This window comes from Rattus norvegicus, chromosome 1, assembly GCF_021556685.1.
Source record: "Rattus norvegicus strain SHRSP/BbbUtx chromosome 1, alternate assembly SHRSP_T2T, whole genome shotgun sequence".
Classification (NCBI taxonomy): domain Eukaryota; kingdom Metazoa; phylum Chordata; class Mammalia; order Rodentia; family Muridae; genus Rattus; species Rattus norvegicus.
Genome location: NC_141534.1, coordinates 52,730,862 through 52,745,443, shown reverse-complemented (window position 1 = coordinate 52,745,443; position 14,582 = coordinate 52,730,862). Strand labels below are relative to the sequence as shown.

The 14,582-nt window shown below is 35.4% G+C and overlaps 1 protein-coding gene across 15 annotated transcripts in view; it reads right to left on the bottom strand.

Annotated features, from left to right (window-relative positions):
• Nucleotides 1–234: 234 nt before the first annotated feature.
• The window catches only part of Qki (QKI, KH domain containing RNA binding), a 111,994-nt gene continuing 97,646 nt past the window's right edge, over nt 235–14,582 (bottom strand). For 2 of the 15 annotated variants that reach the window (XM_087581110.1, XM_087581147.1), the window contains exons 5-8: nt 11,249–11,336; nt 9,890–10,165; nt 7,080–7,154; nt 235–3,304 (exon numbers count right to left, since the gene is read on the bottom strand). In XM_087581110.1, coding sequence (XP_087437236.1) covers nt 3,288–3,304; nt 7,080–7,154; nt 9,890–10,165; nt 11,249–11,336 — 456 coding nt within the window. In that variant the 3' untranslated portion in view covers nt 235–3,287. 15 annotated transcript variants of the gene reach the window in all.

The window sequence follows — 14,582 nt, the reverse complement described above, 5'->3', positions numbered from 1 at the left end:
CTGGCAAATGCTACCCTGCTCCCATCCTAACTGGCACTTACCCTCCGTGGTAAAAGGCCATTTTAGCAGTAGTGTGCACAACTGTCAGCTGACAAACAACACAGAAAACAAGTCACACTATGTTATCTGTGGTCACGTTCTTCAGTGTTAGTCCAGGAACTCAAGACTTTATTTATCCCTGTTTATCTTCATTAAACATGTAAAGGTTAATAAACAGACATAGTCCAGAGTTAGTAGGTTGGTATTATAACATTTATTAAAATAATGCTATGGGTTAATAGAAACAGCAAAGAACCAAAGAATTAAATGCAAGCTATGTAAAATCCCAACTAAAACCCAGAAGTGTCTAACGTATTCATTCATTAGCTAACTAAAAGCCCAAGAAAGACAAGACACCAATATAATAAAGTACTGCAAAACAATTGGCGATTTTCAGTTATCAAAATTGTGGATTTTGCATTTTGTATCCTTTTCTCAATCAAGAAAAAAATTCTTTTGAATGTTATATAACATACATATAAAACAAGATAGAAAAATACATTATAAACTTGTAACAATGGCTGTAAATACATTATCTTACATGTTTCTCATAGGCAATAGGTTGGTTATGGTACATACACAGCATGAAACTACTAAGATAATAAAGAATAGACAAAAAATACATGTCAGCTGTATGGTAACATACAAGCGACACTCCCATCTACCCACGCCAAAAAATTACATAATACTGTCAGGAAAAAAGTCTAAAAAACTACATACTTTAATAAGAAAAAAATTCAATAGAGTGATAATACTGAGAACCAAGGCATTCAGAGATTCCAAAAGTCATGCTTTTTTCAGTTGACTCAAAACACTGTCAACTAAGTTTTCAGAAGTTTGTTCAGAGCCAGCATTACTCATAAACGTCACACGTCTATTGGTTTACACATTTACTTTCTTCCCCATAAAAGACCTTTGATAAACATCTAAAATGTCCAGGTATAACACAGCTGAGATGAGACTGGATCAAATACTGGTACTGTTCTTTTTCTTTTAAACTATCACCTCAAGTGTTCTGAGTGTCGCATATTTATTCAACCAACCAACCAAAATAAAAATCAAAATGGCACAGCATATATTGTAAATAAATCAAAACCACCACATGTGTAACAGAAAGACAAAGCAGTGGTACATTAAACCAAAGCTGAGTACAAACAAGGACTGTCTATTGCATAGTAAATAAACTGAAAATGGTTCCAAGTGAGACAGAATAATGGAGAGGTCACCGTGAAGGTGGCCAATGAGCTTCCTGCTGACCTTGACTGTGAAGCCATGAGGGTATGGAAGAGGGCATGAGTTGACGAGCCAGGAGTTCACAATCACTTGAGATTTGCCACATCTGGTACTGGGCAGTTCAATGACTTACTAACTCAAGTGTTTATATGCAGGCTTATATGCACACAAACTGCTTCAACTACAAAACTGTGTGACTTTCAAGAGAGAAACTCAAGAGGAAAAGGAATGGAGCTGAGCATCCAGTGTAGCTGTGATGCAGGCTTTCCACATTCCTTCAGAGTTAAAATGGTGTGGTTAGGAGCAGTTACTGAAGCCAGCAGAGATGGACTACATAAGATAGCTGATTAAATTTAGGTTACTTAACACTTTTTCAACAATAAAAAATTTCAAAGATTCATTTTTGTGAAAAAGTTTTTTAGGCATTACGATTATTTCTAATTGGTAAGAAAAAAAATCCATTGTATTCCTCTTCTCCAAATAAAATAAAGTTCTAATTTAATTTTGTCTGTAAACTGATGTTCAGATCTCACATAATTTTTTTTCTAAACTTCAGAATTCTTTGGGCTAACACTGAAGACGGTAATAACTAAAAGAACTCAATTATGATTTGTAAAAGAATGGCATTTTAAAATTTACTAGTCAGACATTAGAAAAGCTATCAAATTTTTTTTCACAGTATCAGATTTGGCAAACTGGCATCAAGATAACGTGACACAAATCTTATCATTTAGACCATCAACTCATTTGTCTCTCCTCATATCTCCTTTCACATACTGGGCGAGGGAGGAACATGCAGTAACTTTATTCTGAGGGAGGAGCTGATCTTACAGGACACTTGACTAAATGACCATGAAGGAAAATAAGGCACTTTCTTTTTCTTTAGACTTATTCCAATACTTAAAAAATAAAAAAGAAAGACAAAAAGGCTCTTTTGGTCTTTTGTTTCTTGACAACCACCAGAAAAAATCATTTAATGAAATAAAGGGTTTCTTTGTTCTTTTTCTTTTTTTTATAACACTTGAAAGTATAAAATGCTACATTTCCAAAAATATATATATTTTTTCTGCACCAGCACCCTTGTATAGTAAAAGTATCTACTTTTTGTTCATTTGTTTCAATGCACTACACTTTATCTACAATTTCATTACATGTATACAGCAAATAGGCAAGCATGGCTTTTACATCCTTAATGATATTTTCTATACAGGGAGGTTTAAAAAAAATATTTGAACAGTTTGCCCAGTAATGTGACACATAATGCATGTACCTTGTTCTCGTATAATTTTAAGTGGTGTAAAATAAAGATTTGAAAATTTTAACTCAGATACTCAACTTTTTAAAAATAGTGTTGTAGTTTTGTTCTTTGCATTACTTTTCAAAACTCCTTGTTAAGTTTTTCTCTCATGGCACACTTTGTTCTAATACTTCAAATTTTGGCAGGCAATATAAAAAGGCTGCAATGTCTGCCCTTTGAGGGCACTGTAGTGACTAAACAAACAGCATGTCAAATTTTGAATACTTTTGAAGTCACTTCCCCAATGACGTCCCTGACCGAAGGTTCATGCATGATGCATTGTCACACAGTACATTCAGAGAGAGCTTTGACTTCGCTAGGAAAGAAAAGGATTCCTACAAGTCTCTCACAGTAACTGCCTCTGTCACTGAGTAGTTAGGGCCATCTGTCTCCCCTTCTTAAGAGAGGCCTTCTTACCGTTCGCTTGGGGTGGGGCATTGAAAGATGATCAGTGCTGTGGGATGAATCGGGCCTTATTGCTTTACTACTATTCAGTGCAGGTTCTAGAACCACTTTCACCCAAACAGGGGGGGAAAAGCTGAGTTGGAGGACAATTTCTTTGTCTTTTGTTTGGTTAGATGGTAAGACGAACGGACAAGTGCCTCAGCTCGCTGCACTGACGACAGGCAAGCAAAGGCGATTACCAGTTAACTGATCAGCAGGCAGGCATGGTCAGGTCATCATTGGGTGAAGAGTTCAGAGGTCAGAAGGTCATAGGTTAGTTGCCGGTGGCGGCTGGGTGGTTAGAAACAAAAAACAAAACAAAAAAAAGAAAAGAAAAGATAGAGAAGAGATTAGTTTCAGCTAGTGACGGCTTAATGACAACATGAAAACTAATCACAACTAATAAAAAAAAGCATGTTGAATTCTGACAAACTGATTGACACCATCTACAGAATACAATAAAAATCATGACAATTTCATATCATGATTTGAACAAATGAAGAAGAGCCCACTCCCACAAAAAATAATTTGAAAAACCCAACTTGTTAACAGAAAAAATAGAAATAAAATACAGCTAACAACTAATAGTTAGTAGCAGTCAATGAAGGAAATTGGAAACGATGATGAACAGGTTTGGTATAAAGAATTCTCAACAGTCAGTGCAGTTATTAAGTATCTGACTGCTATTAAGCATTAGTATTCTCTCAGATGCAAGCAATAAAGCAACTATTAATGATGGATGTGATTATTAATAACTGATGATTAACAGAAATGAATCTAAGGAAATTTAAATTGCTATGAACAATTTGGTTCAACATAAACTCTGGGCCAAACAAAGTTTCTTTTGTTCAATAAATGTTTATTGCTTTTTCAATTATCCTATTTACAAACAACATGGGATTCTTGGCCTCATGATACAAAGCAATACTGTAGTCTAGCAGTGTAGGCAACATCATGGGAACCAGAAAAAGGCCAGGCCTTTTTTGCACCAGCCAACATTTTCCAGTTGAAAATACTAATTTACACATAAAGAACACTTATAAAATGCACTTGCATGTAAACACTGTAAAATCCTGCATTTAAAACTCTATACCTCAAAGAACTCTACGTACATAAAAAATAGAAGAAATTTCTAACTGATACCAAGAAGGCATTTTTAAAACTACAAACAGCTTTCTTTATTCAATTTCAAAGCTAATACTCTGCAAATACAATAAAATCTGACATTTCATATACATTCCTGCTTTATATTTTTATATTTTAAAAGAAGCCACCTGTAAATACTATTTTCTTTTGCAAAGTAACAAAAAAGAACAAAAAAAAACTTTAAAAAATTACAGTAAAACATAAAGTAGTTCTCAAGTGGAAAAGTTATCACTCCAAATGTCCGTGAGTAGCTCCTTCTTTAATCAGCCTCTCACATTCTACTTCACCAAACTTGGTCCACTTAACAGTAGTATAATGTTTAAGACTCATTCAACAGCTTAATTATTTCTACTATATTCTGAGGTTTGACAGAATTTTCTGTACTGTTGCCATTGAGACAAAGGCAGGAGAGATGTGAATGAAAAGATGCTCAGTGCAAGTTAGATACTATGCCACTTCATAAATCAAACCTAGTAGGTGTAATGTTCACAAGGTTTAAATGTTCTATATAATAGACCTATTTACCTCTGTATGACAAAAATGGTTTCTATAGTCTATCAATTAGGACAGTTTATAAATACTACAAAAATATTGTATCTTCAATATAATCAAATCTTCCCTGAATTTCTTAAAAGGAAGCAGAATTTTATTTAAATTTAAAACAAAACCAAAAACGCTGTTCCAAAGTCTTAAATTTTTGTAAGTAATGGTTTTTGTCAAATCATTACTTGGATAATTTCTGATTACGTTTGAGTCTGGATTATTTAACAAAGTACATCATCATATCCAGTACATCTAAAAATACATCCTCTGCCATGTCCTGGACTCCTACAGTACACACAGGTATGTCAACTGTGCAAAATCACGTATAGTTCACTACAACTATAAAGTCAGTTGGTCTTTAAGTTTCAAACTGATTTTGAAATAAGTGTGGAGGTGGGTTTGTTTTAGTAAGCAACTAGATACTTGTCAACCATGCAACTACTCTAAATGCTCCCATATAGTTACATGGTTATATTGTCCTCGGGCTGCTTCCTTGCATCAAATGAATGCTAATAATACTCTTCTCCTTAAAGGATTAAAAATAAAAAAATAAAAAAACAAAAAACAGTAGTATCATAAAATAATGTAAGTCGAGGGCTTCGGTTCTCGCCCTTAGACCCAGTGAGTACATGTGGTGATCATGTGCATGCATAAGTGATCTGTTTCTAGAAAAAGAAAGGAAAAGGTTGGGATGGAGGGATGGAGGAGCAGGGGGATGAAGACGTTTCGGTTTGCTGACACTGCATTTTTTAACACAAACAGAACTAATCAAAATAAACACAGCTCCAGATGAGCCATGCATGGAATGTGTTGTCATTTTCCAAATACAATAAGATCTTGGTCTAATACTTTCAACTGTCTGAAGGCTCTGGAGTACAAAGTGAGGAAGGATTATTGTGTTAACAACAAAAAAAAAAAATCTAAGAGGAAGGAACACGGGACCCCCCCCCCCAAAAAAAAAAAAAAAAGCAAACCCTAAAGGGGGAAAATTACTTCACAATCAAAACACTCTGTAAGATAATCATTTTAGACTTTAGCAGTAAGATACAGCTTCAAATTATGTATGAGACTGCCCACATCTCAAGTGACCTGACCCATCTAACTTCCTCATCTCTATGTGACTCTGAGAGAATGGTTGATATGCTCACACTTGGCATAACTGCATGTGGTATTATTGTTATGGATATGCCCCCAGATTGGTTCAATGAATAACCACTACAAAAATGTGTATGTTAGCTAAAGTTTTCAGGACTCTTTTAGTATATATGGTACTAAATAAAGATCACTGATGTCTTTGGAAGGGTATTTTATTTCTAATATACAAAAGCAATTGTGTGCAGTATTTATTTTGGTGGTTATTCAAGAGTAGGGTAACAATGTCTACTATGCTTGGGATTCCAATCTTGCAATTAAAAACACAAAAACAAAAGAACCACACAAAAAGGTAAAAAAAAAAAAAAACAAAAAAAAACCAACAACAACAACAAAAAAAAACACAATTCAATGTCAAAAAACCGAAACTATCACTCCTCAAATAAGCATAAATAATTTAAAAATGGGTCCCAGGGCATATATAGGGCACAAGTTACAAATATGAAAATGAGAAAAATGAAGACTTGATTCCAGTCACAGGTTAGTCAGAAAGGATATCCAAATAGCTGGATCTCACATACCACAGAACTTCAGGGGAGTTTACCTTCGGGTACTATATTTTAGCAGCAAATGACAAAACTCAAAGGATCCGTTTTGGCAAGAAAATAGAGTAAGAGGGAACTCATTTTCTATTCATAAAGTATCCACCTAGATGAAAATTATCTTCACAGTCCTGACTGTTGCTTTTAGCTAAGTACTTGACATGTATACCCTCATATTTATACAGTGGCTCAATGTTTTATAATATAGAAAAAATGGAAACTAAATGTTCAGTTTCTCCAAAATTACATGGAAGCAAATTTTTTTTTACTTCTCTCATTAAAAACATCATCTGTTCAATTCATTTTGTAGTACCAACAGAAATCTTCAGAATAATTAAAGGGAAAGTTTTAACAACAATTATTATTAAAAATTGCTATGGTAAAGTAAAAATTTAATAGTTCCCCAAATTGACTAGTTTATGTTTTAGCTGGAATAAATCATAATAGAAGATTTAATAAATTAAAATATAATGGGGAGGGGTGAAAACCCAAACCAAAAAACAAAACCATAAACAAAACCATAAAACCAAACCAACCTTAAATCAATTATTAAATTAATTTAGGGAAGGAAAAGAAAACGGTGTGCAGGTAAACAGTTACATTTTTCCATCAGGTGTGGTGTTGCAAACTTTATGGACACCCAGCACATTGGTTATAAACAAGAACTGCAGAACTAAACTAACCTCGGTCTGCGGTCACAATCCTTTGGTAAGGATGGACACGCATATCGTGCCTTCGAACTTTAGTAGCCACCGCACCTAGTTAAATTGCAATTACCAAGACAAAGTTAGAAAACATACATAAGGGAAACATTGACAGCAGGTTTATCAAAATGGATCTCAAATGTTCACTTACTACAAAAGCTTAAGAAACACGTTAAGGCACAGTAGTTTTAAAATCAACTGCAGTATGTCATGTCTATGTATCTATCAATATTGCATTCATTTCAAACAGGTTGGCCTTCTACCTACTTCACCCCTTCATTTACAGTCCCCAGGTCACAGTATCTCACGAGCTCTATTAGAACCAGACGTGTCTGAGCTTTACTAGTCACATAGTCACTGAAGTGCCTTTCTTGCAGCAGGACTACTTGCCACATTTAATACTGACAATTATTTGCTACCTTAACTTTCAGAGTTTATTACTTAAAAAAGGTTTTAAAAGCAACTCTTAAAGCCTACAGATTGTGGATTTAAACTTTTGAGTCAATAAGTATGAACTGCAATGAATTAGGTGATTAGTAAAGCAAACAGTACAGTACACTTAGCAGTCAGTATACTTCTATACACTCCTTTATAAATTACCGTTGCTTTGTAGTATTACAGACTAATCCAAATTAATAGCATCATTTTACTTTATGTCTATGTGCAAAAAGTGCAAGTAAGTCACTGACTGCTAGGCTAAGGTTTGTCCCGGAGGCTGCTGAGACTAAGCATTGGTTAAATTCAGATCTGATGAGGGTTCGGTTAAGACCGTTCTTGAATTCTTAGCCTTTCGTTGGGAAAGCCATACCTAAAGATAAAAGGAAGGGAATTAAACATTAGTCATCAATGAAGATTTGATGCTAATACCAATCTCCTCACTACCACCAACACATATGTCTGCATCTGTTTTGAAGGGCACTGCTTATTTTAAAATAATGTGAGATTTGACACATAACATGCATGTTATCTGTGTGCAAATATACTATAACTTGGGAATTTAAAATAATTTCCTCAGTTCTCCAAAGAGAAATATCATAGTTTTACTGCTTAGGTGGCAAAGCAAGAAATAATAATAATAATAATAATAATAATAATAATAATTTCTTACTTGGTACTTATTGAGAACCTTGACAATGTTAATTGGGTATCTGCATATGTATTTTGCTCTTAATAGTGTTGGTTTCAAGTGTGTGTGTGTGTGTGTCTGTGTGTGTGTATACACACACACATATACACATACATTCTTACCAAACCAAACAACATGTTGCTTTACAATGGGGAAATTCTACAGCAGTGCCTCTTGCTGTCTCTAAGCAGTAAACTGGTTGAAAACCTATTTTTCATTTTAGATAAGCAGACTGCATAGAAATGTAATTCTATCTTGCAAAACTAGGAGCTCTTGCACTAACAGTCAGGAGCAGCAGCTGGAAGCTGAGAGCCCTAACTCCTCAGTAACAGATGCTGTGAGTGCAGCAGAGAGGAGTTCTGGGGAAGGAGCATGCACAGGGCCACAGGACAGAGTATTAATAGAAAGGAAAACTTAAATAAGGTTATAGGTTACATGTTATTTTTTTTTTTAAAAATGCTTCAAGTAATGTGCAACAGAACACAGCCTCTTACTAACATTTCTGTGGTATAATTCTGACTTATAATTATTTTATACAATGATTTAGACAGAAAACATGTACAATAAAATGTATGTTTATAAACAAAAGGCACCTAAGTGCATGCACACACACAGATAACATACAGAGCATTGTGGCTTTCTTTAAATGAACAATGAATTTTCAAGTTTAAATCTCAATGTCCAAGTTCATTAAAGATTTTCAAATTAATATTAAGCCGGGATCAGGAGGGAACCTTTAAAGATCAAAGTCCTAGGAGTCAACAGCAGGCACACAGCACCAAGGTCATACACAAAAAGGTTTCAGATTCTGTCTGGTAAAACAGTGGGGTTGCACAGAAACATTTTTTTTTGTTTTGTTTTTTTGTTTTGTTTTCCACATTGACTGGTCGTGTTATAACAGCTGCTGTATTCTAGTCCTTCATCCAGCAACTCAATGGGCTGAAATATCAGGCATGACTGGCATTTCAATCCACTCTATAAAAAAAAGGCATCAGTAATGTCTTTTTCAAGAATATTGCTTTTTGATCATGTAAACGCATGAATTTATATGACTTCAATTTTTGCCTCCAACATGATTGAATTTACTAAGTTGGTATGTGATCATCTAATCCACAGTCATATGGAAATTATAAAATACTGGTCATGTTGACCAGGACTTTAAAAGATATAAGCTGAAAACCCTTAAAACTACAACTATCAACTGCATCCTTCAGGTGATCATAAATATTTAAACACATACAAATAACAGACTTTTAATAAAAATATCAATATATTGATAGAATTTTAAAATTCACCAAGCAATCTGAGACAAAATAAACCTCATTTTGGGAGGTAGAACTTTGTCAATTAGGATAATGGGGCAAAAATGACCTAAATAAAACTCAGGAACAAGTTTAGTCACCTAAGAAACATCTCACTGAGACTATGCATGGCCAGTTTCCCTACAGTGATCCTGAGACACTAAAGGAAATTAACCCAAATTAAGGTGTCGCTACTTAATGGGGAGAACCCTAGTGAGGAACTGAAATAAAACCTATTTAGTTTTCAACTTTTGCTAATTAAAACTTACAATGTCTTTCTGAAATTGATAAATATCCTTTCAAAGTCTGCGGTGCCAAAATTTAGGAATGCATTAATCACTCAGGACAGAAATCATACTCACCTAACACACCGCTGGGTTCAATGGGGTACTCAAGGATTGACGTAGCTGGTGCCAACGTGTAGGGGTACTCATAGGGTGTGTAGATTAACCCAGCTTCAGGCCCTGGAGGGACTATTGCAGCAGTTGGGTGAGGAGTTCCGTTTGGCATGACAGCGGTCTGAATCTGTCTGATCAAAGGCATTATGGTAGGGCCAGCTGGCGTGGGTGTACGCAGAGCAGCTGGTGGGAGGACAGGCGCGGGCCCAGTGATGATCCTTGGAGCAGCCTGGGCAGTTGCTGCAAGAGAAAAGGCAAGGGCTGCTACAGTAAGCAAAGAAATTTAGAAAGAAGTATAGGGATAGCAGTAATAAAACATGAGGAAATGAGAGGGAAGTAGGAAAAAGAAAGGAAAAAGCAGAAAAGAAGAAAAATAAAAGGAAATCATTAGTACATGCATTGACCACACGGAAATGCCAAAGCACATCAACCAAGTGCAGTCAGCTTCCTCTCCCCAACATGATCAACAAATGCAAAAATAAAAACCCACTGTAAAAATCAAAAAAAGATCAAGTCCATTAAATGTTATACTTTTCCTATCTCTGCTGATATATCCATTTACAACATTTTGAGAGACTAAACTGCATCCAAAAAACCCCACAAGAGAACATTCCAATTAAAAGATGCAACAAAGTAGCAGGAGTTGAGTCCACACACTGTATCTCCAAAGTACAACTCTGTTCAAGGAAAGCTCCCTGGATAAGTCAGGTAAGTCAACACTGACATCATGTGTTCCCAGCATGCTAGGGATTGCTGCGTGAGGAAGAGAATGCAGAAACAGCCCTACTGCTAACTCCATGACGATAAAGAGTACATCAGAGCCAACCACAGCAAGCACTGCTGAACTCAGTGCTGCCTATCTTGGGAAATTTGATTATAAGTTTAAAATTATTCGTGTGTGTGTGTGTGTGCTTGCTCAAAATATGTTCAAATAAATGACATGTAAACCGTAGCTCAACTCAAAACAGCAACTATTCTCTCACACAGCTTATAAAATTATGCCACAATCCATGAAAGGGAGAACGTAGTTTGAAACATTCTCCCTCAGTGATCTCTGAACTTGCATAGGAACTTTTAATAGCGAACAACACGAGTGCAAACATGCAAGCAGGGGAAAGGAAAGACCAGAGCAGCAGCAGGGCCATTTCATTACACTTCAAATAAAAAAAACTTTCAAAAGTTTGTCCTTTGACTAATGTCACACACACAGACACACACACACACACACACACACACACACGCACGCACGCACGCACGCACGCACGCACGCACGCACGCACGCACACACCAGGAGCTATAATCCTGCCCCAGGCTCATTCTTACGTGATTTAATGTTGGCGTCTCTGTAGGTGCCATTCAGAATTGCAAGCTCCATCAGCTGCATCTTCTTCAGGCTGTCTTCTCCTTCAGCCTGCACATGGGAAACAAGAGCAGTAAGTATTTGAGACTGTATATGTACATCACAACTAAAAAATGTATACCATGTGACTCTGAACTACAAAGGTCAACTAGCAATCACTGAATTTCTAAGCTTTTATTCCTGATTTCTTACGTTACTATTCTTGTTTTTTTCCTCATTCTAACTACAAATACTAGTATATCTTCGGCCCTCTATCTTTAGGGTCACTGTATAATTTACTACCAACATAGGAAAGATTTACAAGTGAAAGGGGCACTAAAACTAGAACGTAAACTGGATGGCCACACCTTGGTTCACCTTCTTCCATTAACTAATGCTACCTTTAATAATTCATTATTGCTAGACTACTCAAATATTGAATTCAGCTGACAGTAGTGTCTGTCATTTAGTAGATACCCAATCTAAAAGTCCAATCTACTCCCAAGGGCCAAATAAATTTTCCCAAACACATCTTCTAACTTAATGCTTTGCAATATTCTCACATCTTAAACCCTACACTGATCTCATACTATCTGAACAAAGATTTAAACCCTCTTTGAACTACCATCTCAAGGGGAGCCAATTAACCTGCTCTTTCACACATATCTTGTAAAGCAGCAACTCAAACTAACTCCGTTAATGACTTCGTGTATCTTCCCATTTGCCTATTGAATGCTCTTTACATGTTCCTACATGCTTCCCTTTCCAAGCCCTACGTATTCACAGCCACTTCAATTTAAAACAAAACAAAACAAAACAAAACAAAACAAAACGCTGCCTTCTCCAGGAGCCACCCTTCCATTTTATAATTTTAGCCACAAATTGTTGAATATTACCACTCCCAAAGTTCTATTAGAATAGCTTCAATTTTGTTATTTATCACTACCTAATACCCATGCACTAACCCAATAACGATGATGATGATGCTATTATCTTGAGACAGGCCTCCAAAAGCCCTGTTTAAAGTTCAAGCCCTGGCTGGTCTTGAACTCACAGAGATCCCCCTGCATGCATCCCAAGTGCTGGAATTAAAGGTACATTCCACTAAACCTTACTGGAACTTATTTACTTTTAAGGATTGGTATGGAAATCAAATTTGTGATTTTACTTCCAAAGCACAAGTTTTTAACTAAAGTGGTTTTAACTAAAGTGGTAGAGAAAGTACCAGCAAGTTTGTCCTTTAAAAATTATACAATTAAGTGTTCTGCACTTTGATACAATATTTAGTCTACTTGATATTTGAAACATTTGACACAAAGATCTTTAGAATAGGGATTGGTATACTGTAATTTGTAGTAAACAGAATTGCTGAGTGGGTATTTAATAAACCACAGAGAATTAAAGAAAAATATAAGTACTACTGAAAACTTTGAAAGTCTCCTTTGCAATAGAATAATGAAGATACTTGTATTTGTTACTTATTTATTACGTGACCATCATCAGTTTATATAAAAATAAATATGACTTATTTGGTTAAATATAAAACAAGTGAGTTACTATTAGAAGGGAAGTTGAGATTCGTTAGTATCAAAGCTCCTAAATCTGTTCATTAAAAATTAATACTACAAGTTAAAATTTATCAACAGCTGTTTTGAGGTTAATCTATATAGTAATGAAATACAAAAAAATTATAAAAGAAAATAAAAAGCAACAGATATACTTTAGTCAGAGTGAAAAAAGATGTTGCCCAACTTTGAGACTATCAAGTAGTAGGGACAAATTTACCTCCATCAAAAATCTAAAAAGAAACCGCAAAGAGACGATGCACTTGGAAACATGTTTGAATTAGTCTGTTGGTATTATTATTATGACTATGATTATGACTATGACGATTATGAAGTGATTCATGTCAACTATGGGGATGATAGCCAAGAGAAATATGGTAGAAGAAACCCATGTGTTCCCACCAATGTATGTACACGTGCCTATGTCCTATGTAGGATCCAGAACACTAAACCTGGGCAGAGAGCAATCACTGCAGTGGGTTAGGTAGAAACCGCTAAGCCAGCAAGTGCTGGCCACACAATGACAGTGTAACAATAACTTAGTCTATGACCACAGTAGAAGACTGCACCAATATGCTATGACGTCCCCCACCAAAGGAGTTATGTGGCAGAATTAGAATCTAAAACCAAACTGTCACATTCCAAAATGGGCTTTATTATCTTTATGACCCTATTACACCTATTAATCTCTTTATTCAAAGAGAGCTACAAAAGACAATATAGATAATAAAGGACATGACAGAATTATTCCCATGTGAAAGTGGTTGTTTCAACTTTACTGCCCCATTTGACAGAAATTTAGCATATTTACTTGCTAAAAAGTTTTTATCCCATAATGTAAAGGCTCTCATCTAGTTATTCTCTAAGACTTCTCAGAATTGGTCAGATACAGCATCTTCACAAGTTATAGACCTTGTAGATATTTTACAATGTATTTTATCAAACCAACATTATCTATATCAGGTGTAATAATTATTTGGGGGGGGGGTTGGATAACAAAGAAAACTGCTCTTAAGAACCTGAATCAGGTCACTAAATTGTATTTTACACTTTATGCTATATCCTCAATCTCCTTAATATTTTACTTTTAATTTACCTTACCTTTAATATTTTAAAAACTGAGATAATTTATAGGCAGTGACGCCCCAAAATCTAAAGTGAAACATTTGGCCAGTGATGATGAACATAGCCACATCTAACAGCAAAATCTTGTAAAGTTTAAGCACCAACATTAGTGTGATTTCTCTTAAAGCACAGTACAGCTTTTCAGTTCCAGAAGTTAGGGGATGGTGGTAGCACATGCAATTCAGTGAAGTTCCAATTTTCTCAGCTTATGATACTGATCCACGCTGTCTGTAGCGCAGCAGAATGTTTAAATGGCCAGGAAGTGCTTTGTTGTTTATTCATTCTATAGACTTCTGCTTGCTTCTAGTTTGAGAATACACTATGAATATAACCACTGTGAAAACTCACAGGCTTTTGTTGTGAATCTAAACTTGAACTTATTTTGGTAAGTATCTAGCAGTGGTATTGTTAAGTCACAGGGCAGATGAATTCCATGAGGAAATATAAAATGAAAATAATATAAAGATAATCAGAACAGCATCACCACCTTTGAAGTAGATAGAAGAGGTTCAACATGTTAACAGTTGCTTAAAACTCATGGCATCCTAAGGTCAGAGATTTTTTTGATTTGCAAAAGGATAATATACTAAAGATAATATAGTCTCCCTACTGGTGTCTGGAGAAATCT